Genomic DNA, 23766 nt, shown 5'->3' with positions numbered 1-23766 from the left:
GCACACAAGCCAAGGAGGGACAGAGGGAGAAAGAATCCCAAGCAGGCTCCGTGCCCAGCACAGAGCATACAGGCCTCCATCTCACAAGCATGATATCTTGACCTGAGCCGAAGTCCAGAGTTGGACACTTAACTAAGACACCCAGGTGCCCCAGGCATGATGTTTTCGGTAGACAGTTCTGTGATAACAGGATAGTTGGATTCTCACCTCATGCCATTAACTCAAGGTGGCTCATCAACCTAAATATAACAGCTAAAACCACAAAACTCTTGAAGAACACATAAGGGGTAAATCTTCATGACCTTGGATTAGGCAATAATTTCTTAGCTCGAACACCAAAACCCTGAGCAACAACGACAACAAAAAGACAAATTGAACTTGGTCAATATTTAAAACTTCAGAAAACACGATCGAGAAATTGAAAAAAACATGCACAGGACGGAAGAAATACTTGCAAATCATATCGGTTAAGAGACTTGTATCCAAAAGCCTACACACGCAGGGAACTATTGCGACTCCATAGTAAAAAAACAAACAACGCAGTTTTTTAAACGGGAAAATTATTTGAGCAGATTTTTCTCCACGAGGGATGGACACGTGGCCAGTAAGCACATGAGAAGATGCCCTCGTCGTCATCAGTCGTTGGGGAAGCGGAAGTCAAAACCCTGTGGGAAGGCCCCCCATCCGTTGGCGGCCGCAGCTGACAGGCCGGAGGGCCGTGAAGGAGCCGGGCCCTCGCGCGTGTTGCTGGGACGAGCCTGCCGGGAGGATGCGCTCCGGCGGTTCCTCAGGAGGCAACCCGGCAGGCGTGCGGCTGGCGTTCGCGCGGGAGGACGGAGGACGCGTCCACACAAAGCGCCCACGGAAGTGCTCACAGCGGCAGTGCTCCCGGTAGCCAAAGGGGGCACAGCCCAAGTTTCCCAGCAGTGGGTAAGCAGAGTCACAAAACGCGGGCACCCACAGCGAGTGTCGCTCGGCAGTGACGAGAACCGGTGAGCTGCGGGACGAAGGCTGTCCGGCTGTCCGGCTGTCTGGCTGTCCGTAGCAAATGCCCGGGGTAGGTAAATACGGAGAAACACAGAGGATGGCTGCTCCGCGGGGCGGGGGCGGCTGTCGGTGGGTGTGCAGTATCTTTCAGAGCTGACGAAAATGTTCTGAAATGATGTTGCTTGTATTGGTCAGAGTTCTCCAAGGAAATGACAAATAAGATGTGTGTAGAGATTTATTGTTTTTATTTTTATTTTTTTAACTTATCTCCACACCCAACATGGGGCTCAAACTCACAACCCTGAGATCGAGTCGCACGTTCCACTGACCCAGCTAGCCAGGTGACCAAAGTCTTAATTCAGTCCTCACCTTTCTCATTTTAATAGTTTTTTTAATAGATCTTATTTGTCATTTTTTTTTCGAGACAGAGACAGAGACAATACACAAGCAGGAAGGGGACAGAGAGAGAGGGAGACACAGAATCCAAAGCAGGCTCCAGGCTCTGAGCTGTTGGCACAGAGCCTGATGTGGGGCTCGAACCCACAGACCATGACATCATGACCTGAGTCAAAGTCAGACGCTTAACCAACTGAGCCACCCAGGTGCCCCATTATTTATTATTTTTTAAGTAAACTCTACGCCCAACATGGAGCTTGAACTCAAAACCCTGAGATCAACAGTTATACACTGTAGGGCACCTGGGTGGTTCAGTTGGTTAAGCGTCTGACTCTTGATTTTGGCTCAGGTCATGGTCTCCAGTTCATGAGTCCGAGCCCCACGTGGGGCTCTGTGCTGATGGCTCGGAGTCTGCTTGGGATTCTGTCTCCTCCCTGTGCCCCTCCCCTGTTTGTGTGCACGTGCGTGCTTGCTTGCTCACTCTCTCTTTCTCTCTAAATAAATAAATAAAAACTTTTTAAAAAAATGTTTAATGCATCGGGAGGGAGGGGCGCCAGCTGGCTATGCTCGGGCGGTCATGAGTTCAAGCCCCATCCATATTGGAGCTTTACTGAAAAGTAAAATCTTTTAAATAAATAAATAAATAAAACCTTGGGGATTCATAGTTTTTCAAAATTCGTCTGGGGCATGTGGGAGCAAAAATGTGAGGGCCTGTGGTCCTTCACATTTGGCTTCTGAAATCAGGCCGCAGTTCAAAGTCTGCCCCCCACCCATCACGGTCCAGCTGCGGGGGCTTGGGCAAGCTGACACGTCTCGGCTTCAGACCCTCCCTTGTAAAACAGAAATTAGCATGAATATTAAATAATGTACTTAAAATACTTAGCACAGTACCTAACGCATAGTAATCATTTAATAAGAGATCATTTCTGGGGCGCCTGGGTGGCTTAGTCGGTTAAGCGTCCGACTTTCGCTTAGGTCACGATCTCGCGGTTCGTGGGTTCGAGCCCCGCGTCGGGCTCTGTGCTGACTGCCAGCTCGGAACCTGGAGCCTGCTTCAGTCCGTGACTCCCTCTCTCTCTGACCCTCCCCTGCTCACGCTCTCTCTCTCTCTCTCTCCTAGAAATAAATAAAACATTAAAAAAAAATTTTTAATAAGAGATCATTTCTGAATTGAAGTCTTTTACAATAGAGCCCTCACAACAGGAATCTGTTACTTAGTGCAGGGCTGTCGCCTCTGGCAGCCCTCGTTCGGACATCATGGCGCTTTATCCCGCTGAGCTCGCAAAACACTTCACAGCCCTTCTCTGCACAGCTCCTGGTGGCTGCCGCCGCCGGTCCTTCCAGCTCCTGCCCAAACTGGATCTCGTGGAGAGAACACAGGCCTTCTGTGCAAAATGGGCTGAAACAGCAGACCTCTGGGCGGCCCCTGCGGTTAGACATCGGACTCTTGATTCCGGCTCAGGTCAGGGTCTCACGGTTCACGGGTTCACACCCCACGCTGGGCTCTGCTCTGACCGTGCAGGGCCTGCTTGGGATTCTCTGTCCCCCTCTCTCTTTGCCTCTCCTCTCCCTCTCACTGTCTTTTCCTCTCTCTCCCCTCTCTCTCAGCCCCTCCACTGCTTGTGCGCACGCTCTCTCTCAAAATACATACACTTTAAACAATAAAATAAGGGGCACCTGGGTGGCTCAGTCGGTTAAGTGTCTGACTCCAGCTCAGGTCAGGATCTCACGGTTCGTGAGTTGAAGTCCCGCGTCGGGCTCTGTGCTGACAGCTCAGAGCCTGGAGCTGCTTCAGATTCCGTGTCTCCCTCTCTCTCTGCCCCTCCCTGACGTGCTTGCATTCTGTCTTTCTCAAAAATAAACATTTCTTAAAAACTAAATAAATAAAATAGCAGACCCAAGACTTGTATTCTGAGAGAGGCCTGCTTGCAGGGTTGGGCGTTGGCTGGCATCTGGGAACTTGAATAGCTACCATTTTCCTGTCCGCATAAACCTTTCCTGAATGCGAGAGTGTCTTCCCGTGCCTGCTGTGTATAAACTATTATTCCTGCTGAACCCCTGCTTTCATTTGAAGAGTCTGGAATGTGGTACACTCTAGGCAGAGCACCTGTATGGTCAGCCACCAGCCAAAACCTTGGCACTGAGTTTGTAATGAGCGTCCTTGATGAACACTTCACATGTTGTGTTCCCCCCCCCATATATTGCCAAAGATGATGTCCTGTGTGACCCCACTGGCGGGAGAGCTTGTGTCAGCCTGGGCCTCGACTCGCCCCGTGTGCTGCCCAGAGCACTTTCTCCCTTTACTGATTTTGCTTTGTGTCGTTCGCTGTAGCCAAGTATGGCTGGGCGCGTGACCACGTGCTGAGTCCCAGGAGTCAGCAAGACTGAAGGTGGCCTCAGGGGCCCAGACAGCCATCACAGTCCCTCACTCTCATGGTCACATGATCGTGAATAAGCCACGTACTCCTCATTTTAGCGTCTTCATGTATGTAGTGACTACTTCCAACCTGGGCTGTGAGATGACGTGATGCTCACTCTGTATTTAACACAGTGGAGGCCCCTCCCCTCGGTTGCTGTCACCAAGCACTCGATGTCCGAGGGCAGAGCACAGCCATCCCACTGCATTCCTACAACACCCCTCCCTGTAGAAAGAAGGAAACAAAAGTGAAAAGAGCGACAAAACTAATCGCGTCTACACACACCAGGTGACCAGCGTCTGCTCTGAGTCCTGGGGTCGCCGAGAGACCAAGAAGGAGACGTTAGGAACTTGATGCCAGTACATTAGAGTGAATAGGAGATGGACAAATGCCTTAAAAAATACAACTAACAAAATTAATGCAGGAGAAAGAGAATATCTGAATAGCCTGTAACAGTTCCAGAAACCTAGTTCCTTACCAAATCCTTCACATAAAAAATTTCAGAACTGAATGGCTTCCTTTGTGACCTGTCACCTTACTGAGACAGAAGGACACGCTGAGAAGGTGAGGGGACCCCCCCGGGTCCCCTTCGGAGGCTGCGACAGCCCCGGTGCAGAACGGCAGCCCCTGGAGGGAAAGCGGCCCAGACCGTGGAGAACAAACACGGAGGCGGCGCTCTCAGCGGGAAGGGCCGTGTGGGGCGCGGCGGGAGGAAGGCAGAGCGGCCCCCCGCCCGACTCTGCGGCCCGACTCTGTGGCCGTTGCTGTGCCCGGGCGGCGGGCGGGGGAGGACGGGAGTCGTGACGACCAGGAAGGAGGGAGCAAACTGCTCTGCTGACGGAGCGCAGGATCGTCAAGTCCAGAGAGGTGCACAGAACAGCTACTGCGACTGTTGAGCAAGGTCACTGAAAACAAAATCGTTGTATGAAAATCACTTGTATTCTTAGAAAACAGGCTCTTCCCACACCGTCCAACATCTTGTCATATTTTCTCAAAGAAGTTGAACATTAATGTCCACTCAGTAACCTGCACACGGGTGTTTCGTAACCACCTTACTCATAACTGCCCGGACTTGGCAGCGACCCAGACAGGGACCAGGATGCCCCTCGGTGGGGGGGCCCCTCAGGCGGGGGGGGGAGCCCTCAGGCGGGGTGACGGCTAAACCGGTGCAGAGAGACAGAACAGCGCGTGGCCGAGGGAAGGGAGCCGCCAGGCCTTGAGAAGACATGAGCGGCCTTGGGATCATCGTGACAAGTGAAACACACCAATGTGAAAAGACCGGCGTTCTCTAGGGCCCCAGGCACGTGGCGCTGCAGGAAAGGCAGCCCTGTGGGGGTGTCCGTAGCATCGGGGGCGGGCAGGAGGGGCGGGTCAGCAGAGCAGAGATGTTTAGGTCAGTGGAGCCATCCTGTGTGATGCAGGAAGGGTGGGCACCTGTCATTAGACGCTTTCCGAAGCCGTAGAAGGTACAGTGATGATGATGTGACAGCGCGGGTTCCTCGGCGGTGAGCGGCGCCCATGCTAGGGAGGGGTGCTGGTGACCGGGTAGGGCTGCGCTCGCGTAGGGGCCGTGTGTGTACCGGAATCTCTGTTCCTTCTGCTCAATGCTGCTTTGAACCTAAAACTGCTCTAAAAAACATTTTTTTTAAAAACCATTTGTAGGGGCGCCTGGGTAGAGTAGTCGGTTAAGCGTCCGACTTTCGCTTAGGTCATGATCTCGCGGTTCATGGGTTCAAGCCCCGCGTCAGGCTCTGTGCTGACTGCCAGCTCGGAGCCTGGAGCCTGCTTCAGAGTCTGTCACTCCCTCTCTCTGACCATCCCCTGCTCATGCCGTCTCTCTCTCTCTCTGTCCTAGAAATAAATAAAACATTTAAAAAGCATTTGTAGTAGTATAATAAAACCAAAGTGATTAGAGGGGCAGCCAGCTGGCTCAGTCAGTGGAGCATGTAACTCTTGACTCTGGGTCATGAGTTCAAGCCCCATGTTGGTGCACAGATTACTAAAAATATATTTTTAAAAAAAAATAAAATTTTAACAAAATAGTTAGAAATAAATTTATCCGATAGGCAAGAACTTTATACTAAAAACTAAAACATTTATTGGAGAAATTAAAGAAGACCTAAGTAAATGGAAAAAACACCACAATTAGAGATTGAAGGGGGTGCTCTGTTATTACTTCAGTGCAACATAGAGTTTCCTGCCAGCAGGCTTTTCTGTCAAAAACTGATGAGCTGGGTTTTTTAATGTTTATTTAGAAAGAGCGTGCAAGCAGGGGAGGGGCAGGGAGAGAAGGAGGGGGAGAATCCCCAGCAGCGTGCTCGCTGTCAGCCCAGAGCTGATGTGGGGCTCGAAGTCACAAACCATGAGATCTAAAATCCAGAGTCAGCATGCTTAACTGACTGAACCACCCAGGCGCCCTGATAGGCTGATTGTCTAAATGTATGTGGAAATACAAAAAACATGCAAAGTGATTTTTTTTAATGTTTATTTGAGAGAGAGAGAGAGAGAGAGAGCAAGCAGGGCAGGGGCAGAGAGAGGCAGGGGACAGAGGACCCGAAGCAGGTTCTGCACTGACTGCAGCAAGCCCGACACGGGACTCAAACCAACAACTATGGATCATGACCTGAGCCAGTCAGATGCTTAACCACCTGAGCTACCCAGGCACCCCCAGTGTGATCTTTAAAAAAATATTTTTTCCAAAGACTTGCATAATCTGACTGCAAGAGATACCATAAAGCAGGGCACCATGGTGACTCAGTTAAGTGCCAGCTCTTGATTTCAGCTCCGGTAAAGGATCACAGTCTGTGAGCTGGAGCCCCGCGTGGGGCTCTGCCCTGGCAGCATGGAGCATGCTGGGGATTCTCCCTCCCTCTCTCTGCCCCTCCCCACTCGTTCTCTCCCTCTCTTTCTCTGTCTCTGTCTCTCAAAATAAATAAAATTTGAAAAACATGAATTACCATAATGCAGTTTAGACTTAAAATTGGTGTTAGAGGCACACCTGGCTTCCTCAGGTGGTGAGCGTGCGACTCTTGATCTTGGGCTTCTGAGTTCGAGCCCTGCATCAGGTGTAGAGCCTACTTTTAAAATACTAATAAACTTTTTAAAAAATAAATAAAATATAAAATAAATTGACATTAAAGTAGATGTATGGAACAGAGTAGTTAGCCCAGAAATAGACCCACATTTTTGTGGTCATTTAGTTTGGACACAAGCATAAAAGCAATGCAACAGGGATATAATGCCCTGGACCAGACAGTGCCAAGACAATTAAATGTTCACGTAAAGAAAATTAAATTAAACTTTGACATCAACCTCTGAGCTCATGCAGTCTGGATCCGGCACACAGCACAGACTTTAACATAAAAGCTGAAATTATAAAACTTCTAGAAGAAAGCATTAGGAACCTACCTTCATGACCTGCAGATAATCAAACGTTTCTTGGATGGGACCCAGAAAGCAGTAACTGCTAAAGAAAGCACCAATAGTTTATACGCTGACAAAATGTGAGCATATTCATCACAAGACACCGTTTCAAAAAGAAATAACAAGGGGCGCCTGGGTGGCTTAGTCGGTTAAGCGTCCAACTTTCGCTTGGGTCATGATCTCACGGTTTGTGGGTTCGAGCCCCACGTCGGGCTCTGTGCTGACTGCCAGTTCAGAGCCTGGAGCCTGTTTCAGTCTGTGACTCCCTCTCTCTCTGACCCTCCCCTGCTCACGCTGTCTCTCTCTCTCTCTCTCCTAAAAATAAATTAAAAAAACATTTAAAAAAAAAAAGAAACAACAAAGCACAAACTAGGAGAAAATATTCACAAATCATTTATGTCCTGAATACATAAAGAACTCCTACAAATGTATTTATTTTAAATAAAGACAACCCGATTTTAACGTGAGGATTTGAACACCTTACAAAAGACAACATGCACACGGCCAATGTACACACAGGAAAAATACTCAGCATCATAACTCATCAAAGAAATGCAAATGAGGGGCGTCTGGGTGGCTCAGTCGGTTAAGCGTCTGACTTCGGCTCAGGTCAAGATCTCACGGTTCGTGAGCTCGAGCCCCACGTCAGGCTCTGTGCTGACAGCTCAGAGCCTGGAGCCTGCTTTGGATTCTGTGTCTCTCTCTCTCTCTCTGACCCTCCCCCACTCACAGTCTGTCTGTGTCTCTCTCTCTCAAAACTAAATACACATTTTAAAAAATAATTTTAAAAAATGCAAACGAAAACCATAGTGCATTGGCCCAGACAGATTGCCTATAAATGCTGTGCCAGGGTAAAACGTACATCCACAATACACACGTGGGTAGGAGGGTGCCTAGCCTAGTAGCTTCATTCAGAAGGGGACAGCCCAGGACCCCGGCAAATAGGGCAGATAGACAAACGGTGTGTTCGTACGGTGCACTATTAGCCAGCAACTGAAAGGGGGCGAAGGGCTGCCAACGCAATGCTGCCCCCCGGGCCTCGGCTGTGCCACGTGCCCGCGCTGGGCCCCACGGTTGCCCGGCCGCTGCTGCCCCCGGGCCCTCTGCGCTGGTCCGAGCGCGCACGGACCCCCTGCTCCCCGCGGGCCTGCGGCTGTGGCACCTGAACAGCCAGGGAGACCGGGCTTTGGTTGAGCTCCTGAATGGTGAGAATGAGGAGGGAAAGAAGACCTGGAAGCATGGGCCCCTCCCCAAGATGTCTGCGGCCTGGGGGCTGGAAGTGAGTGGGAGAGAAACCACATTCGCGTGGAAAGTTTCTGGGGAAAAGAGGACGGTGACTTTTGACACTCACAGCAGCATCTAGGCAACATTTGTTGGGGAGGAAGAGCCCCCCTAAGGGCGGGAGGTGGGAGAACAGGAGCCCGGATGGCTGTCCGCTCCCGGCTTCGTGCGGGAGGCTGGGAAGGGCCTGGTGCTGGACTGTCCCTGTCCCCAGGACGAGGCAGGGCAAGGAGAGGACGTCAGCAGTGACAGTGTGGCCATCAGAGAAGTGACCTTTCAGTCCGTTATCGAGTCCGAGTGGAAGGACACGAGTTACATGCTCAACACCAACTCCCTGGCCGAGGCCTTTACGACCCCGGCTGGGTGTCCTGGCCAACGAGGGGCGACAGCACTTCTGCGGGTGAGCCGGTGGGGGCTCGGCACAGCCCGGAGCACCCGGAATACAGTACTTTTCTCGACGGTCTGAAAGGTTTTGTCAAGAGTCAGTAAGCAAACAAGACAAGACGGGGAACACCTTGACTTTATGGCGGCCTGTGGGCCGGGGACAAGCCTGCTCTGAAACCACACGCCCTCTGAGATGCGCTTCGTCCCAATGTCGTGGGAAGTGACGCAGATATAAATTACTTGCACTGCCCTCTTCTTTACTCTTCATTCCTCTCTGTAAACTCTGTCGCTCTTAGATTTCTGTATAACATGATGAGGAATGTAAAATCGGCTTATATCCCCCAAAAAGAGGTGGAGAGGAGAAGGCGGACCAACTAGGGACCTTAGCCCTGAGGAACTTGGTGGTGATGAGTTCTACCTCATGTATCCCAGACTTGAAGCGGAGGAAGCTCACGACCTGGAAACGCCATTGGGCAGAAACAGAACAAGCAGAGCGAAGCCTGTTTTCTGTAGCCAAAAGAAAGGGAAAGGGGCCCCCTAGCAAGACAGAAAACTTTTAAGCAGAGTACCCTCCAAACTCTAGTCCAACTTCACAGGAAAACCTGGTACCTGCCCACACCCTCAGCAGCAGGTGCCAAGTGGGGCGCCTCAGCTTCCTTCCCCCGCTGGCAGTAGTAAGGTGTCCCTCCCTCCCCTGACCCATGTGATGTCAGAGTCAGGACTTTTACCATCACTGGTAGTGACCTGGCCACTGCCACCATGATGTGGGATGCCGCGTGGGAAGCTGGGTCTCCCACCGACCCCAAGCCGTGACCAGGAACATCCCCCAGCAACACTCAGGTTCCAGGAGCGGTTGTGGGAAAAGGCAGCCAAAATAGAAGGTTTATGTCAAATCCAGAACGAGTTAACTCAATACACAAAATGCCTAGGTTTAAACTGAGATTCCCATGTCAGGGATGCCTGGGTGGCTCAGTCAGTTGAGTGTTGAGATTTCGTGATTGTGGGATCGAGCCCCATATCAGGGCTCTGCATGGAGCATTCTTGGAATTCTCTCTGTCTCAGAATTAATAAATAAGCTTTAAAAAAAGTTAAGAAAGCAAAAAGGGAAAAAATTGTATGTCATACTGAGAACCCAGGGAGATCTTAAACTGAAAAAGGTTTTAAACTTTTTAGAAGGTTTATGTATTTATTTTGAGAGAGAGTAAGCAGGAGAGGGGAGGAGAGAGAATCCCAGGCAGGTTCCATGCTGCCCGTGCAGACCCTGATGCAGGGCTCAGTCTCACAAACTATGTGATCATGACCTGAGCCAATATCAAGAGCTAGACCCTTAACCAACTGAGCTACCTCCTTTAACTGAATTTTAAAAGGCAGTCAGGGCGTAGATGGGTGGCTGAGTCGGCTGTGTCTGACTTCATTCAGCTCAGGCCATGATCTCACAGCTCGTGTGTTCAAGCCCCGCGTCGGGCTCTGTGCTGACAGCTCAGAGCCTGGAGCCTGCTTCAGATTCTGTGTCTCCCTTTCTGTCCACCCCCCGCCCTCGAAAATACATAAACATTAAAAAAAAACTTTAAGGCAGTCAACATATGCCAACACCAATATGTTAGAATTACCTGACAAAGATTTTAAAGCAGATTTAAAAAGAAAAAAAAGTCAGTAAACAATTATGAATATGCTTGAAACATGAAAAAATGTAGATGTGGCACCTGGGTGGCTCAGTCAGTTAAGCGTCCAACTTCGGCTCAGGTCATGATCTCGGGGTCTATGGGTTCGAGCACCGCATCGGGCTCTATGCTGACGGCTTGCTCAGAGCCTGGAGCCTGCTTCGGATTCTGTGTCTTCCCTCCCTCTCTCTGCCCCTTCCCTGCTCATGCTCTGTCTCTCAAAAAGAAATAAACGTTAAAAAAATATTTTTTTTTAAGAAGAAAAAAAGTAGAAAGCTTCAGGAAAGAAATCAAAGACATAAAGAAGACCCAAATAGGAATTTTAGAATTGAAAGACACAGTAACTAAAACAAAAGCTTAGGGATGTGCTCAGCAGCGAGATGAAGAAGGCACAAGAATCTGTGGACCAGGCGATGGAAGATTATCCAGTCTGCACAAAAAGAAAGTAGACATTAAAACACACACACACACAGCATGCACACGCGGGCTGCGGCATCATGACGAAAGGGAAGTTGGTATTCTCTGTGCTGGAAGGAGAGGAGGAGGGCGGAGATGGAAACCACTTGTATTGATAATGGCTGAAGGTTTCCCAGATTTGGCAGAAGACCTAAAACTACTGGTTGAGGAAGAGGCTCAAACCCAACAGGACGCCCTCGAGGAGACCCCTGCTGGGACCTGTCACAGGCCCCCTGCCACTCACTCACCAAAGTCAGAGCAACTTTACAACTGCGAGAGAGAAGTGGGTCCCTGCCTGCGGAGGCAGCAAACACAATCAGACGGCCGTGGGTTGCTCGTGTGAATCCGGGGAGATGGCACAGCACTGCTGCGAGAGAAATCGTCTAACCACATTCCACAGCCAGTAAAAATAACCCCGCAGGAGTGACGTGGGATCAAAGCATTCGGAGACGAAGGATAATGACTAAAAGAGTGTGTTGCCAGGAGACTTACCCTGTGTGTAAAGGAAGTTCTCTAAACAGAAAAGAACTAGGGGTGCCTGGGGGGCTCATTTGTTTAGGCATCCGGCTCTTGATTTCGGCTCAGGTCATGATGTCAGGGTTCGTGGGTTCGAGTTCCACGTCAGGTTCTACGCTGATGGTGCAGAGCCTACCTGGGATTCTCTCTCTCCCTTTCTCTCTGCCCCTCACCTGCTCGTACTCTCCATCTCTCAAAATAAATACACATTTTGTTCTTAAAAAAGAAAAGAAATAAGGGACCTTGGAACTTCAGGAGGGCAGAAAGAACAGTAAGTAAACTTACAGGCTTCCCTTCCCCATTGAGTCTTTCGTGTAACTTTTTAATAAATGAAGCAAGAAATGTTAACACTGCTGTATTCTTTAACAACTTTGAGGCATTATTCACATATCCTGCAGTTCACCCATTTAAAGCATATGGTGGTTTTTGATACATTACGTTATCTTTCTTGTAGTAAATTACGTGTAACTTAGAATTTGCAGTTTGCATTTCCGTTTTTCATTGTAAGGTTCGGTGACGTAAAGTACGTCCACACGGCTGTGCAGCGGCACTCCATCGCTCTCCAGAACTCCTTCATCATCCCAGAAGGGAATCCCATCTAAAGTAAATAATAGTTGCCCATTCCCCCAGCTCCTGGCATCCACTGTTCTTCTTTTTATCACTAGGAATTTGACTCTTTGAGGGACCTCATATCGTGGAGCTTCCACTGTTTGTCCTTCTGTGTCTGCCATATTTCACTTCGCGTGATGGCCTTGAGGTTCTTCTGTGGTCTAGCATATATGAGCCTTTCCTTCCTTTTTAATGCTGCATAAGACCCCTTTGCGTGTGTGCACATACACACACTCCATGTCTTCTTTATCCATTCATCCGCCGATGGACATTTCTGTTGTTTCCACCTTTTTGCAGTTGTGAATAATGCTGCTATGAACCTTGGTTTACAATTGTCTATTGAGGACCCTGCTTTCAATTCTTTTGTATATATACCCAGAAGTGGACTTGCTGGATCATATGGTAAGTCTATATTTAATTTTTTGGGAACTGCTGTACTATTTTCCACAGTGGCTGCACCATTTTTATATCCCCACCAGCAATTCTCAAGAGTTCAGTTCCCCCACATCCTCAATAACACTTGTCATTTTGTTATTTTTCATAATGGCCATCCTAACGAGTGTGAAGCGGTATCTCATATGGTTTCAATTTGCATTTCCCTGGTAGTGATGGTGAGCATCTCTTCATGTCTGTTTTGGCCGTTTGTATGTCTTCTTTAGTGAAATGTGAATTCAAGTCATCGTCCACTTTTGAGTTGAGTCATTTGTTCCTTGTTTTTGAGCTTTAGGGGTTCTTTATATATTCTGGATATTAATCATCAGCTGTGTGATAAATAGAATATTTTTATGACATGGATAGAGAAAACCACAAAATGTATAAATAACCACTGGAAAAGATTGATAAATTTAATTACATTAACAACCATATAAAAGAGAACAGACAGCTCTAGTAATCAGGGTTGAATATGGTTGTTTATGATAGCTGTGTTAAAATTACAGATTTTTTTTTTTTTTTTTTTTTTTTTAGACAGAGAGCTGGGGAAAGGGGGCAGAGAGAGAGAAAATCCTATGCAGAGCACGGAGCCCAACGCAGGGCTCCATCTCATGACTCTGGGATCATGACCTGAGCTGAAATCAAGAGTCGGGTACTCAATCGACTGAGGCAGACGGACACCCGGCTGCCTCAGCTGCTGGATCACACAACTCTTGATCTCAGGTCGTGAGTTCGAGCCTATCATTGGGTGTAGAGATGACTTAAATAAAACTTGATAAAAAGAAAGAATGAGGCAAATGGCTTAATTTGGTGGAGAGGATTTAGTTTTAGGTGGGAGAAATGACACATGAATGTGAAAGCAGGAAGGAGCTGGTTGTGTTTAAGAAATTGTGCTGGTACAGCCATTATGGAAAACAGTATGGAGGAGCCTTGAAAAAATAAAAATAGAACAACCAAATGATCCAGCAGTTCCACTTATGGATATATATCCAAAGGAAATGAAAACACTAACTCAAAAAAATATCTGCTGTGCCCCCCCCGCCATGTTCATAGCAACATTATGTACAATAGCCAAGACGTGGAAACAACCTAAGTGTCTGAGGGATGAGTGCATAAAGAAGAGGAAGCATATATACATGCAACAGAATATTTCTCAGCCATGTTAAAAAAGAGGAAAGAAAACAAGAGGAAGGAAGGAAGTCCTGCCCTCTGTGACAACTCGGATGGACCCTGAGGGCATTATGCTGAGTGACCGAAGTCAGACAGAGAGACACAGACCCTGCGTCACCTCACTGCACCTGCACTCATGGGGATCTTAAAAACAACCTCTAGGAAAGGAGATGAGGCACCTGGCTGGCTCAGTCCGGGGAGCAAGCGACTCTAGATCTCTGGGTTGTAGGTTCAAGTCCCATGTTAGGTGTAGAGATTACATAAGAATAAAAAATAGTAACAACACAAAATCTGTACAAGAAAAAAAGAAAATGAAGTGGATTGGATTTGCAGTCACCAGAAGCAAAGAGAGAGAGAGGCTGTTAGGAGAAAGGGGGTCAGAAGGTGCAAGCTCCAGTTACGAGCTGTGTTAAGTTCCAAGGACATACTGATCGGTGCGACGACTATAGGTGACCCTGCTGTTTTCTGGAGAGGAAAAATACACTGTTCTCTTTTTCTCCTGCCTCTTTATTGCATCTGTAAGAAATGCCTCGTGGACGCTAAACATTACTTCGCAGTATATGAAAGCCACTCCACCGTCCTGTGCACCTTAAACGTGTACGGTGATGCACGTCAGCTATATCTCAATAAAACCGGGGGGAGTAAATTAGTATACCAGCCAGGAAGAAACCGTGTCTAGGAAGATAGGGTTGGAGAAACTGGGGATGATGGGGATTAAGGGAGCACTGTGATGAGCACCGGGTTGTTAGGATAAAAGCTGAATAAAAAACCACACACGCCGTGGGGGTGGCCGGTGCCGCCTGACAGCCCGCACGGCTCCTCGGGGAGACACCTCTGCGTCTGTCCATTCGGAAAATGCTGTTCCATCAGGCCTCTGTCTCATACTTGAGATCCGGCAGCGAGCAGAATAGGGGAAGGCCCCTGCCCCGGGGCTGGCAGGCGTCCACGGGGTGGTGGGAATCACTCTGTGCCTATATTTCTGGAGCTCACTTCTTTTTCCTCAGGCTGGCAAAACCAAAACCTTGAATTCTAGCGTTTTGTTGAGTGAAATTTAAGCAGTTCCCTCCAAATATTTTTGGTCGTTATTTATAACCTCCTAAATGGCCCACACTTCATTGATATGCCATGCCTTTCAGTGACCCGCCGGACCAGAGAGCACGCAAGTGGGGAAGGGCAGAGAGTGAGAAAACTCCAAGCAGGCTCCACACTCAGCCCAGAGCCCCATGTGGGGCTCGATCCCATGACCCCAGGATCGTGACCTCACCAAAATCAAGAGTCAGACACTGAACCGACTGAGCCACCCAGGGGCTCCTACTACAGCTTTCTTAGGAGAGAATACCAGAACCATTTACACAGGATAAGAAAGAGATGAGTAACTCTTACCTATTGTACAGCGGTGTGACGAACCAGTACTCAGATTATATGTAAACAGAGCTTTGTCTGAAGTGAGTCACTTAATTCTTGTTTTTAAAAAAAAATGCCAAGTTTTTGCCATAGTTTCATAGTTTAAGATCTCGTCACGAAAAGGAAGTTCTTTCCCCTGTCTGTTGAGTCCCCCGCTTTGGTCTCCTCGCCCGCTGGCTGCCTCACTAACAACGGGGGGTTGGCGGACATGTTTGAGTCCATCCATTTCCTCCTCACGTGAGGACTGATTTTGTGAAAGGAAATCCTCATGACTTCTCCCTGTTAGATTTCAAGGTCAGCACAAGACTTTAGAGCTTTTGTAACAAGTCTCCTCTTGAAAATGACTTTGTTGCACAAATTCCGTTTTCTTTCAAAGAGAAAAGGATCTCTCTGCTCCTTTCCTAGTGAGAAGTGGCAGCACTTGAGATCTGGAGGCTTTAGCACCCAATCAGAAAAATCCACCGAAGATGTGATTTCATCCAACTTTCAGATGGCTCTAAAGTGATTTTTTTCGCCAGTTTTAAAATGTGGATTACCTAAAGAATCACTTTTTTAAATGAGATTTTCCTGAGGTTCCGCTGCGGTATCCTCTCCAACAGCATTTGATTAAGGAAATCCTTCAGGTCGTCTCGCTTCTGCGAAGGGCATCACCTGGCTCTGGTTTCAGAGATGTTAGAGGAGAGGAGAGAGCGCGCGCCGTTCCCCGCCCCGGCCCTCAGGGTGGGGGGCGAGGGGGTCACAGATGGTGCCAGGAAAGGCACCGGCACCTCATCCGAATGAACTGAGAGGTCGCTGGCCTCGTTCCACAACACACCCCACCCAGCACGGAGCCGTCCGGAAGGGCAGAAGGGGAAGGACCAAGGGCACTGACTCCCCTTCCTTAGGGGCTTGGAGAGCAGGCTGCATAGCCGATTTCGTCATGGGCACCCACCCGGTAAGGCTGTGTTTCTGGAGGAGTTTTAAACTGCTGTTAGGTTAGAGAGTAAACCCTGGGCCGGTGACCTGGCTTAGCACAGGTGACTCTATTTGAGACCTATTGTCTATCTCTCTCTCTCTTTGTCTCTTTTTTTTTTTTAATGTTTTTTATTTATATTTGAGAGAGAGCATGCAAACGGGGGAGGAGCAGAGAGAGACTGGGAGAGAGGATCCAAAGAGGGCCTTGAACTGTCAGCACAGAGCCCGACGCGGGGCTCAACCCACAAACCATGAGATCGTGACCTGAGCCGATGTCGGACACTCAACTGACCTGACCACCCAGGCGCCCCTCTTTTTTAATACATCTACCGAGACTCATTGCAAAGTCAAGATGTTGGACTGTGGGAAAAATCGTGTCTTTGAGGTTACTTGAAGTGGATGTGAATGCTTTCTTAGAGAAACTATTCTTTTATTTTTTTTTATTTTTTTTTTAAATATTTTATTTATTTCTAGGAGAGAGAGAGAGAGACAGCGTGAGCAGGGGAGGGTCAGAGAGAGAGGGAGTCACAGACTGAAACAGGCTCCAGGCTCTGAGCTGGCAGTCAGCACAGAGCCGGACACGGGGCTCGAACCCACGAACCGCGAGATCATGACCTAAGCGAAAGTCGGATGCTTAACCGACTAAGCCACCCAGGCGCCCCAGAAACTATTCTTTTAAAAATGTATAACTTACTGGATTCTCCTTCACTCTTTTACACCCTCTTCAGAAAACATACCAGATATAGGGGCGCCTGGGTGGCTCAGTCGGTTAAGCGTCCAACTTCGGCTCAGGTCATGATTTCACGGTTCATGGATTCGAGCCCCGCCTCGGGCTCTGTGTGTTGACAGCTAGCTCAGAGCCTGGAGCCTGTCTTTGAATTCGGTATCTCCCTCTCTCTCGACCCACCCCTGCTCATGCTGTCTCTACCTCTCTCTCTCAAAAATAAATAAAACATTAAAAAAGAAAAGAAAACATACCAGATATTGCTGGCAAAGAAAGGAGTTAACCCTTTACATTATGGGTTTGTACTACCTTCTGAGAACCAATTCTGACTTTTTAAAAAATTATATTTGTATTGTTATTAAGAAACAGTACTGGACAGCTCAAAGCCTGGAGCCTGCTTCAGATTCTGTGTCTCCCTCTCTGTCTGACTGTATCCCGCTCACATTCTGTCTCTCAAAAATAAATAAAAATGTTTTTTAAAAATTTTTAAATTAAAATCTGGTATGTAGCTAAAATCTGGGTTAGTTGTGTGACCTTGGAAAAGTCACTTTGTCTCTGATTCTCAGTTGTTGTTTTAATCAGTAAATGGAGACATTGTGGTGGTGTCTGTAGGGTGAGGATGTGAGGTGGTTTGTGTAGAAGCCTAGTCTGGGACCTGGTACACAGTCAGTACTCAATAAATGTTCAGGAAAAGTAAAAGTTCTGTTGTTAATTTCAAAAAGCAATTACTAAGAACCTGTTGTAGTCAGAGGTCAGAGGTCACACAGCCCTCCGTCAGGCTCTGTGCTGACAGCTCAGAGGCCAGAGCCTGCTTCGGATTCTGTGTCTCCCTCTCTCTGCCCCTGCCCTGCTCGCACTCTGTCTCTGTCTCTCAAAAATGAATAAACTGTTAAAAAAAAAAAAAAAAAAAACAGTGACTACATACTTGTAAAAAAAATTGTTGTAATATAGAAAGGTGTGAATTAAAAATAAAGCTTGCCCTTCTCAGAAATATAATAATTTAGCATATCCCCTTTCAAACTTTTCTTCCAGCGCTTTCTTGTGGCATTTTTCAGTAAGCAAAAAATTGAAAAAAACTCTGCAGTGAACATGCAGTATCTATGTCATTAACATCTGACTTTGAGGGGTGCCTGGGTGGCTCAGTCGGTTAAGTGTCCAACTCTTGATTTTGGCTCAGGTCATGATCTCATAGTTCATGAGTTCAAGCTCCAGGTTCAGCTCTGTGCTGACTGCACGGAGCCTGCTTGAGATTTTCTCTCTCCCCCTCTCTCTCCTCCACCTCTCTGCCCATCCCCCAAGCTCACTCACTCACTCCCCAAATAAACTTAAAAAATTTTTTGACTTTGATTTACCATATATTTATTTCTCCATCTGCTAATTCATCTGCAAAGTAAGTTGCAGACATTGGTATACCTCCTCCAAGTATGTCAGCACACACATCAGAGCCAAGATCTCAGTATTTGTTTACAGGCTTTTCTTTTGAGGTATATTTACCATCAATAAAATGCATAAATGTTAAATGTACGTTCGCTAAGGGTTTTCCTCATGGACCCACGTAACCCAGTCCCTCCTACACAGTGTCCTCACCCAGAAAGTGCCCTCACGCCCTTTCCCCGGCTGTCCCCACCACGAATAACTCTTCAGGGTTTTAAAGTATGTTTTTAATGAGCCCATGCCATATTCTTCTGCAGCTTGGAGGGTGTTTCCACGTGGGTCAGTGCACCCCTCATTTTACTGCAGTAGCTGCACATCCCATTGTTCGAGTGTGCCAGCGTGTGCTTCCCTCTGATAAACCTGTACGGTGCTTCCGCTCTTCACCGCGGACTGTGCCGTGTCCCATCCAGCTTTGCCGCCTGCCTGCAAGTGGAGCCCAGCCATCCCCCCCACGTTATTGACCTGATGTCCCCATGTTCTCCTCCCAGGATACACCTGTACCCCATGCCGCCGTATCCTCACGTCTGTCAGACTCTTTACGCATTACGTGTTAACATAAATACATGTTTCTATGAGAAATAACCTTCCCAAAGAAAAATTTAATGAGAAAAGTGACTTTATTTCACATTTTTGCAAGTCTCTTTGATGTCAGAATTAATCGAAGACTTCTGGACTTCCTAATCTTTTTTGCATTCAATCTATTATGGTGTTACTTTGGTTCAAATACATGAAGAAATCTATTCTCATGCAGATAAGAATATTTTAATAATTTCAGATAATTCTTCTTTGACACTGCAGCAAAAATATAAATGTAATATTTCCTTAAAGGTGAATTATAATGTGGAGTGTGAATATCAGGGAACTTTTTGTATTCTGTTACGTTACAGTCCTTGGTCCCTCTTGGAACGTAAGTGAATTTTTACCTGGGCGGCTCAGTGGGTTAAGCGTCCTCCGACTCTTGATTTCAGCTCAGGTCCTGATCGTGCAGTTTTGGGAGTTTGAGCCCCACGTCGGGCTCTGTGCTAGCAGCTCAGCCTGCTTGGGACTCTGTTTCCCTCACTCTCTGCCCCTCCCCCACTGGTGCTGTCTCTCACTCTCAAGATAAGTAAGTAAACTTGAAAAAAACATTTTAGTAAGTAAAAATAAATGGATTTTTTACCCATTTGTCACTTTATCACTTCATGCGTCGGTCACTGAAACAGTCCGATTCGCTGAATCGTACTGCTCTTCGGTTCCCCGTGTGTGTCCGAAACCCTTCACGTTGCTGATCTTGCCACTTACTTCGTGAGGACAGTGAGTGCTGCAGAACTAAAGAGTCTCACGAGGGCGGGCACGGGTTTTCCACGATTCCAGTGTTCGCTTCACACTCAGATTTTATCACTGAAAACAGATCCTTCCAGCGGTTTCCTGAAGTGATGGGCTCACTTCACTCGCCGTCGGTCCCTGAGCCCAAAGGGCCACAGCTCATCGCCGTCTGCTCACCGACAGTCAGGCCGCACGGAAGAGGCCGGCGCGCTCACCGCCCTGTCCCCCGCCGTGTCCCCCGCCCTGTCCCCCGCCCTGTCCCCCCGCCCTGTCCCCCGCCGTGTCCCCCGCCCTGTCCCCCCGCCCTGTCCCCCGCCGTGTCCCCCGCCCTGTCCCCCGCTCGGCTGCCAGGCTGCGCTCTTCCCTTGGGCTGTGGCGGGGACTCCGTTTTTTGACTTGTGGGTCAACATCTCAGAATTTTTATGACTTCATCGAAAGCACTCGAGACGTTGAATGTTCTTACGGTGCCGGCACGGCTCGTTTCCGGCAGCTTCCCTCTTCTGGCGCGGGTCTGTGCCCCTCGCCTTCGCTCCCGCGAGGTGCCAGCGGGTCCGCCCACCACTACCTTCCCCACCGGGACGGGTGGGCGCCGCGTGCCCTCGTGCCCTCGTAGGAGGTCGGGGGAGGAGCCCGCCCCGCGCGCTCTGTGGGGGCCCCGCCCACCCCGGGGAGGCCGTTGTGTCCCCGCACTGAGTCACCTCAAGGACGGACAAGTCAGAAAGCAGGGAAATAGACGCCTCTTCAAAGCAGAAGGGGGCCTGTGACGCTTGATGGTGTCCGGGTTCAGTAGACGGAGAAAACGCTAACTGAGGGTAAACTTGAGTGTAAATACTCTTGAGTTCTTTAAACTCAGGGACTCCTGCTTTAGAAAATTCTTATACTTCCCATTCTTACAGACCATCTTCGATTATTTACAATAACGATTACAATAACGGAGAACAGATGCTCTAGGGAATAATTTTAATAAACGAACAATTCTCAGTTCCCTTCATAATGACCTGTGTACTTTTTGGAATGTTGTTTCATTCAGGCTGCTATTAAAATCTGTCTTTCGCAAATACCACATGGACGGTGATGGAAAAGCGTAGCTAAAATTAAACATTGGTGATGGAAAAATCCATGAAATTAGAAATTAAATCTTGATCTTCCTAGTCGGCGCGGATGAGGCCTTGTGGCGGGCGAGCCTGTGTGCGCCTGGGCGCCGGAGGTGACCGTGTGTGTCTGTTGCAGGCAAGTACCTGAGGCAGAAGAGGATTGACTTCCAGCTTCCCTATGACATCCTTTGGCAGTGGAAACACAATCAGGTACAAGAGCCCGTCTTACCAGGTTTCCTCCTGGGGGGGGGGGGAGGGGAGGTGACAGCAGGTCCCCGGCTCTGCCTCCTTGTTATGCCCCCATCTTAGGAAGGAAGCATGGAGAAGCTTCTGTCCCATGAAGGTTACAGACTAAGAAGAATGAATTTGCATCCATATTTAATGTGACCTATTTGCCTGTATTCCTACTTCAGAATAGCAGCGAGTCCCTGCCTCCCCGGGCAGCCTTCTGTGTTATGCTGGGCTTTTATTTTGGTGGCGGAGACGTGTTCCGCAAGAATCGTGGTTGATGCAGGTCCCGGGAGGGTTCAGATGTACTGCCAGCGGCACTAAGAAATTTCAGGCTTTATTTTTGTTGGCTCCTTCCCATCCGTTTGGAACTTATTTTTCACGTACAAGAGAGATCTTCTACCAAAGGAAACAGGGAAAATATTTAACACTCACGTACTTTTAAAAGATCTTTTCTTAAATTGGGAGCTGAAGATGGGAAGGTGCTTTTTTCTCTCCTGCTCCTGGTTCCCTGACTGAAAAGCGCCCCCAGGGATTTCTGTAGTGAGCTGTGTGCCGCGGCCCGCGCTGGAAACGGCTTTGGGAAATAGGCAGGCAGATGTGGCGAGTAGACTCCTGAGCTTTGCCAGAATTCCAGCCAAGTTTCATTTCGGAGAGCCGAAAGCGGTGGGCCTTCTGTGCAGTCTCTCCCCGGTGACCTCTCTCGAATCTGAGAGGGTCAGTAGGTCAGACATGTGTCTCAGAGCTCGTACCGCGGACTGAGAAGCGACGGTCGCGTCTCTTGCAGGATCGTATGCCCTCTCTTCGGGCATCGGGCATCGGGGGTGGGGGGGGTGGGGGGGGGCTCTTGGCTCTTGGTTTCGGCCCTGGTCACTGTCCCTCGGTTCGTGGCATGAAGCCCCTTGTGCGGCTCTGAGCTGACGGTGCGGAGCCTGCTTGGGATGCTCCTCGCTCTCCTCCGTCCCTCCTCGGGCTCGCTCATGCGCTCCGTCTCTCTCAAAATAAATACATAAGCATTTTTTCAGTTTATTTGTTTTCTTAATTGCAATATGAAAGCTTTATTTCCTGCCTTCCCTCTCCCCTCTATTCACTAAATTATTGCCTTAATTAAAACGTGACCTGTGTTTTTCTGTAATTCCCATTCTGAGCAGGCCAGGGTGCTCATCTCCGCAGCCCCGTGTGCCTCTGCCCCCCGACCCCGACCATCTCAGCAAGCTCTGTGCAGCTTTTCCTTGCTTTTCATAAAGGCAAATCAGGCCTTAAGCAATTTTCATTTAAGACTCGTAAAACACGCTAAAGAAGCTTATAATTGAAAATGCATTTTCACTTAAAGTATTTACCATTTCCTCTGTTGTTGAATCTGTTTCTCTCTCACCTCACCCTGATCTAGTCAGTCACTTTTTATTTCAGGATAAAAAGTGATCACACCAAGAATTTCCCTCAGATACACACAACCCAGAAAGTCTTATCAATATTCCCATCTGAGCAGGGCACGTGGATACTTTCTTGTATTTTTAGTGATTGATGCTGCTCTCTGGCATTTGAAGTTAAATGCTATATCAAGATTTTTCTTTTCTTTCTTCTAGCTATACAAAAAGCCAGATGTCCCACTATATAAAAAAATCCGTTCAAGTGAGTAACTTGCGAGCTATTTTTTCTGCCGTCATACCATCAATGTTCTTCTTAGCCTGGCGCTTCAAACTGATCCTATGTGTTTACAAAGTACCCTTTGCTGTCTTCTCTCAAGATGTCTACGTCGATGTCAAACCACTTTCTGGTTACGAGGCCACCACCTGTAACTGCAAGAAGCCAGAGGACGACGCCAGGAAGGGCTGTGTGGATGACTGTCTCAACAGGTACCGTCCCGCCTCCGTCTCTCTGCCAGCACAGGCGTCCAGACCCGGGGCGCTTCATTTGGAGGGAAAAGCTAAATAAGCTCTTTGGATTGCTCTCATGAAGCTGCATAAAGATCTATAAAACCTACTTGATGGCTGTCTCTATCTGCTTGGGCCGCCATGACCAAGTACCGTAGACCTGGTGGTTCAGAGAACAGAAACTTACTTCTCACAGTTCTGGAGGCTGGGAAGTCCAAGGTCAAGGTGCAAGGATTTGATGTCTGGGGAGGACCCAGCCCCAGGCTTGTAGACAGCCACTTTCTCCCTGTGTGCTCACGTGGCCTTTCCTCAGTGCATGCTCGCGGGGAGAGAGCTCTCTGGTCCTCTTTCTGGAAGGGCATTAATCTCATCATGAGGCTCCCACCCTCGTACCCTAATATAAACCGATTGACCTCCCAAATGCCCTATCTCCAAATAACCATCACACTGGGGGCTAGGGCTTCAGCTGTTCATTTTGGAGGGGGCACAAACATTCGGTCCATCACACGGGCTGACTAGAGTAACAGAAAAAGATTGAGACTTAGAGTCTAACCATACCCAGGTTTAAATCCTCTCACTACTTATGAGACCTGAGGAAGGTTATTTAACCCCTCTAATGAAAATAGTACCTTCTTGGGGCACCTGGGTGGCTTAGTCGGTTAGGCGTCCGACTTTCGCTTGGGTCATGATCTCGCGGTTTGTGGGTTCGAGCCCCGCGTCGGGCTCTGTGCTGACTGCCAGCTCAGAGCCAGGAGCCTGTTTCAGTCTGTGACTCCCTCTCTCTCTGACCCTCCCCTGCTCACGCTGTCTCTCTCTCTCTCTCCTAGAAATAAATAAAACATAAAAAAAAAAAAAGAAAGAAAGAAAAAAAAGAAAATAGTACCTTCTTTGTTGGGGGGTTGGGTGGCTTGGTTGGTTGAGCGTCCAACTCTTGGTTTCAACTCTGGTCATGATCCCAGGGTCATGAGATCCAGCCCCACATCAGGTTGTGTGCTGAGCATGGGGCCTGCTTGGGAT

General features: G+C 48.5%; 1 protein-coding gene across 5 annotated transcripts in view; it reads left to right on the top strand.

The window, feature by feature from the left end:
• The window catches only part of ASH1L (ASH1 like histone lysine methyltransferase), a 182747-nt gene that overhangs the window by 130247 nt on the left and 28734 nt on the right, over positions 1-23766 (top strand). For 4 of the 5 annotated variants that reach the window (XM_039251468.1, XM_039251469.1, XM_039251465.1 and 1 more), the window contains 3 exons: positions 20784-20857; positions 22462-22507; positions 22623-22731. In XM_039251468.1, coding sequence (XP_039107399.1) covers positions 20784-20857; positions 22462-22507; positions 22623-22731 — 229 coding nt within the window. Of the gene's footprint in view, positions 1-12427; positions 12533-20783; positions 20858-22461; positions 22508-22622; positions 22732-23766 lie in introns of all 5 variants that reach the window. The other variant, XM_039251467.1, reaches the window with a different exon arrangement.

This window comes from Hyaena hyaena, unplaced genomic scaffold, assembly GCF_003009895.1.
Source record: "Hyaena hyaena isolate Hyena2069 unplaced genomic scaffold, ASM300989v1 scaffold_385, whole genome shotgun sequence".
NCBI classification, from domain to species: Eukaryota; Metazoa; Chordata; class Mammalia; order Carnivora; family Hyaenidae; genus Hyaena; species Hyaena hyaena.
The sequence above is the reverse complement of the archived record's forward strand: the minus strand, read 5'-3'. Positions and strand labels throughout refer to the sequence as shown.